The following is a 5,827-nucleotide window of genomic DNA, read 5'->3' as shown; positions in this document are numbered from 1 at the left end:
CTGCAGCTGAATAACCCGGGGATGTTCTCTTCGGCTGCCTCCTGGCTACAAAGCATGACAGTGAAGTATCAGTAGAAGCTTCAAAGCCAGCGAGCTGTCCCAAAACTTACCAAGCTTTGAGTAATTGCTACCAGTAAACCTCGGTTGACTAAGTAAGAGCTCAACATCTCCAATACTATCCAGGATTTCACGAAGAAAGGCGTCCTTTTCCATGGGCTCCACCAAACCGATCGTCGTAAACTGGTGTGTCGGTCCAGAATTCACGACTTCTTCGTCGATTGTTGCCGATGTAGCACCATCCAGGCTTTCAACTGATTCAAAACCTTCTTTTCCTTCTTGGCGAATGGTCGAAGAAACGCTACCTCCCGTTAACACAGTTGATTCTATTCTTTGTACTGATTCAGTGGCATGGCTTCCGGCTCCGAGTGTCGAGGGCACTTCCATTGAAATTGCTGGACTGAGACTAGCAAAATCCTTCTGATCGTAGTTATTGTTCACAAATTCCACTGAGTTTGGCTGACCAGCCTGGTGATCGATCGCATTGGCATTCGGGGAAGGTAAGTCGATATCAAAAGGCTGATTGGTGTGTGCATCAAACACACATGGTTCGGTCGAGACTCGACGAGGAGATCCACCATCCCACGACTCGGTCAACTCGTCGAAAGTATCATGTGATCTTGTAGTAGATTTGGTAGGCGAGTTCATCGGAGAAAAGTGAAGCCTCACCTGGTTCCATACTGAAGGGAGCTCCTGGTTCCTAGATGCTCGAGCTCGTCGCTTATTATCCGCCAGCATTTTACGAAAACGAAACAATTTCTCAGCCTGATTCTTCTTCTGTTGTTGTCCCAAGAATCCTAAAATCGCGCTGACATCCTCATTCCGCTTCTTCAGTACCGATCCCTGGCCTTCCATCGCAAAAATTAGCATAACAAACTTGATGACGACCACAGTACCGTCACTACTCTCGCTTGTAGTTTTACCTCGATCAAGTTCACCCCAACGAAGGTGACAGGAGCAACGCACAAGAGTCTCGATAAATTCTGGAAAATTCAGCTCCTCAGTCTCAGGAGAAAAGCAGCACGAAAGACGAACGGCATTTTCAAGCTCGCGGCGATGAAATAGTTGAGGGAACACTCGAACCTGCTTCATGAGACTGATAAACGCGTTGCTACTCATTCGATAGTCTCGTGGTTTATCTGTCGTTGAAGAGCTTTGGACAGCTTGGCGTAGAAAAAACTGTCCAAGTACTCGCATGTATTTTTTGATAGTCGGAATCAACTTTTCCAGGGCGATATCCATGTCTGCGGGCATAGATTTCCAGATCCAAAATGACTTTACCGGGCCATATTTTGCTCTTTTTCGGTGTACAACATGCGGTCGCAAGTGATTCTGTGCTAACCAGTCCAATGCATTTAGTGGAGCAGTGTTATGTTGTCGAAGGCTGTGATTAACATACTTCCGGTATGCCGGGTGACTTTCGACTAACTGCTCAAGGAACAGTTCAAAATCTATTCTCTCGTCCTCCTTACCAATGAAATTCCCTTTGAAGTTGGTGTTGTATACTTTCAGCAGCTCGTCGATGTAAAAATCATTTTGAAAAAGTGCCAAATCTCGAGCCATTCGAAAGCATGCTCGGAATCTAGATGATTTCAAGTCGGCATTAGCGTTTGCATACGCTATAACGCTGTCAACATAGAAAGCCACCACTTCTTTCAACACCGATGCGTCCCAAACACTGTCATTGTTCAAATGTGTACTAGCGATGATTTCATTCTCAAAACGACTGGCTTCACCTTCGTTATTTAGCCGTAGAATATCTGCCAGTGGCCTTCCTTCGTTGCCACTGGAATTCACCACTTTGATCTGCTTTTTGTGCATTGCTTTCCGTGTCTTAGTCAATCGAGGCTTCTGGAGTGGATCGATGTTCATAGTCTCCGAAACTGGGGTCAAACTCAGCGATGGATCAAACATAGGTGAAGTAACATTGCTCCCGACCCAGACTCCAAACTCACATCTATTAGAACCACCATCCAGTGAATGAAAACCCCTTAGATCGTCTTCGCGTCTTGAAATAAAAGGCTCGTTTCGTGCAGCACTACATGTAGAAGGGTCTTCAATGGTCTTTATGTTTTGTTCTGATCGGAGGTGTGGAGCAAATCGAACCCGTGTTTTAGCGTTTTTTACATGGTCACTTTGAATTTTAGATGTCCCAGCCCTGGTGTCCGATACTTCATCATCGAAAAGAGGTAGCACATTTTCTGGTCCCCTTGCGATAATTGGATGCGCCTTCTTGCTCGGTACGGACGAAGCAGGGCGATGGAGACGTTCGGGGGACCGAGTGACAGGACGCATAATCTGATGTTCTAAGCTCATTTCATTGCTGGGGGCAGGTAAAACAGGAGCATCTTGTTGCTGTACAGTAACGCTTTTAGCCTTCGACCCAGCCTGACGAGGCTTGTACTTAGCAATAGTCGTGCTGCAAGTTGTTTCTTCTTTTTTAAATCCTCCATGAGTAAGTTTAGTGCGTTCGCAGTTTTTAGGATAGTCTTCACCAATTCGATCCACTCGACTGCGAGGTTCCGTATCAATTACAGGATGATCGACGAAGACAGTCTTCGCACGGGTTGTTCTACTTGTTCCATCGTAGAGCTCGTCTCGCTCGTTTCGCAATACCTCCCTGCTTCTTTCCTGGTAGAACCGTGAATAGCTCGCGTACTCAGTGGGATCCAGCATCCGACGCATTTTTCGCATTGATTCCGTCCGAGTGTTCGGCGTATCCTTTGCGATCACTTTTACTTTCTCTTTCCGTAACGACAATTTTTTGTTCTCCTCCTTTCTATTGCTTCGTTTCGCTTGGGTAGCGTAGATTTGTTGTTGAGGATGATAATACGAAAGCTTACCCATTGCTTGCTGTGCATCGACTAAGACCTTTTCTTGCTTCGAATTAACGGTACTCTTCCACCACGATAGAATCACCTTCGAAAGCAGGCAGCAGCGGAAATGTTCGTTGGCAAGATTGCTTTCCTTATTGTACCCAATATACCACCTCCGAAACCAGCTACTCAAATGAATTTGTGCTGCTTTCTTCACATTCAGCGTAGACTCTTCCAGTTCGCGAAGTAATTTATGCTTCCAAAATGATTGTTTTTCTTGAAGATTTCTCCGTCTTACAACAAGGCATTTCCACTCATCCATCGAACGTTTTTGTAGCCATCGAAGCCGTGATTCTCGAAAGCAGCGTAAGCGCATTCCCAATCTGTTGTTACTTTTTGATATCGCCAACGCAACTTGATGCCAGATTCGGAATATACAACAAGCAGAATGGAAATCTTTCCAGTGCGACCAACATCGCCGAGCTTGACTGAGTTGGATCTTTCTGCGCAAGACTTTTATATTTCGACTTTGTTTGCATGCATGTTCCCACCGACACCATGCACGCGACATAATCGACGAGGCTGGATATTTTCCATACATCTTTTGAAAGTGAATTAGCTTTCGCGTGAAAGCTTTCAGCTGTGCTGAGTATTTGAGCCAACATAACAAGCACGTCCTTAATAACTGGCGCACTCGACTGCGTCTTAATGTAGACACGTGCTGACACACGTCAAACTTTGTTTTCCATTTCAGGAAATACGATGTCTGCAGCTTCATTACACGCTGACGGGATATAGTTTCACCACACAGACGAACACGGCGGAGGTACGATGAACTAGATCGCCAACTTCGAATGACGCTAGTGCAGAGTTTCCTCTCATAGACCCTTTCTGCTAGTTCATCAATAATACCGACCTTTTTCCACTTCTCCACACGAGATTTCCAGTGACCAAAGAGAACTTCAATAACCCTCCTACGTCGGTGAAAAGCAAAAATACGCAAACGAGACTCCACTTGAACATGTTGATGCCACTCAAGCAGTACTTGACGCTTTCTACGCTCTTGAAAGTGACGCTCACAATGGTAACGCTGTCGCCTTACAGCAGCAAATAATATCCAACGATCCCATGCTCGCCGCCTCGGATTGAAGGTCGATTTCTGGTATCTTTTCTGTAGATGATATAGTTGTTGTAACATTCTATTCCGCGACTGTGTCAAGGAAAACCATGCTCTAAAATGTCGTTTCTTTAAACAAATCCGCATGTTTTGTCGGAGTTGATGCGCTCGTAGAGAGCTCTGAGTGTTTTGATACACAGCACCCCACAGAACATTTACTCCTCGCTGAAGTAAATGCAGTCGATAGTGCTCTTGAGCCTTGACAAGTCGTTGAGCGTGTTCTAATCGCATCTTGTAGTAGGTCTTCCATCCTTCAAAAGATCGCTTGCAGTAGAACTTCCCATGAAGAACTTCTGCTCGCTCTTCCTTAAGATGGTAAGTCTGTTGTATATGGTGGAACCGCTTCCACGCCTTGAAATACCGTACTTTAAGAACTGTACAAGAGTGTTTTACGGCCAATCTTGTGCGGTGAACTGTAAGCCAACAATCAAGCCAAACGCGCCGAAGTAGACGAGTCTGCCATATTTTCCGTATATGACTAATTTCAGCTCTCATTCGTCTTTTCTCCATCGCCCAGACATGAAGATAGTTAATGGTAGCAGCTAGACGACGATGACTTAATGCCCGATTAACGTGCTTGCAATGTGAATTGAACATTGTTTGGTCCTTGAATGCGCTGAAATATTCTTCACGAATACGTTTTTCACAATTTTTTCTCACTTGATCACCTATTTTAATAGCTCTTGTTGTTGCTTTCCACGCTGAAAAATGCTGCCAGAGCTCTCGAGATGTGATTTTTAGACGTAGTTGCTCGACGAGATTAACAGTACGAGCGACTTCACACCACAGCAGAAAATACCTCCTTCGCCTCACATCAAATTGCACTCTCCAGGAGAGCCTTTTGACACGATTGGACGAATAAGCAAACGCTCTCCATCGTTGTAGCAGCTCTCGCTTACGTGCAAGGTTTACCTCCAGCTGATACTGTTCACACGTTAAACGCTGTCGCTCTTGAATTGCACACAAGTTGCGCATAGCCTTCATGCATCGTAGCATCGCAAGAGAATCTTGACGAGCTCGGAAAGCGTGAATACGCAGCTCGGTCCACGCAGAATGCATTATTCGCTGATGAAGACACCTTGTTCGTTGAGTTAAGACACCATTAACATACTTTCTTCGGATGGTAAATTGGATCCATCGCCTCCAAACTCGCTTCTGAATTAGCCGTCCCATAAAGGAACTCCGCCCCATATTCAGTAGTCTTCGCACCGCACAGGATCGATGTTTCCATTGAGCCCAGCGCGAAATTGCTCGAGATACTTTCCACGAATCAATAATCTGCTTTTTCTCATGCTCATATCTCCGTTGTTTCAGAAAATAAGCCCATTTCGTCATGGTATTTTGCATTAAAAAAGTATCTGCAGTTGCAGCACGTCGAGCTTTCCTTCTCCGATGCCTGGTGAATATCTTCCACTGTCGAAACCACGTCCGAAGAGCGCGACGATTTTGCTTAACTGACTGTGAACTAGACGAGGATGCTGAAGAGTTCGACGAGCGCTGACTGATACGCATTCGAGGTTTGTACGACTGTCTTTGCCGTGAAAGTTTCAGTAAATGAGACGATATTTCACTACCGTTTCCTCCGTTAAACTTGTTGCCGGAGTGTTGGCTACTGTTCGAATCATCAACCGAAGACTGTGTCATTCTCGAATGTAGCGGAAATATTACGGAAGGAGGCGGTAGAGCTGCCAGGAAGGCGTCATGTCGTCCATCTCTATCGCTCTTGGAGCTTCGACTTGGCTCGTCATCATCCGAACTGCGCTCCAAAATCCCCAAT

General features: G+C 45.5%; 1 protein-coding gene across 1 annotated transcript; it reads right to left on the bottom strand.

The window, feature by feature from the left end:
• Nucleotides 1–45: 45 nt before the first annotated feature.
• PPTG_13395 (hypothetical protein) lies at nt 46–2,002 on the bottom strand (the record flags this gene model as incomplete). The annotated part of the gene is made up of 1 exon (XM_008909023.1): nt 46–2,002. The coding sequence occupies exon 1, from the start codon at nt 1,969–1,971 to the stop codon at nt 46–48; it is 1,926 nt and encodes a 641-aa protein (XP_008907271.1). The 5' UTR covers nt 1,972–2,002.
• Between the last annotated feature and the right edge of the window lie 3,825 nt (nt 2,003–5,827).

Source organism: Phytophthora parasitica (assembly GCF_000247585.1).
Source record: "Phytophthora parasitica INRA-310 unplaced genomic scaffold supercont2.32, whole genome shotgun sequence".
NCBI classification, from domain to species: Eukaryota; Oomycota; class Peronosporomycetes; order Peronosporales; family Peronosporaceae; genus Phytophthora; species Phytophthora nicotianae.
Note: the sequence above shows the minus strand (reverse complement) of the source record. Positions and strands in the feature narration are given on the sequence as shown.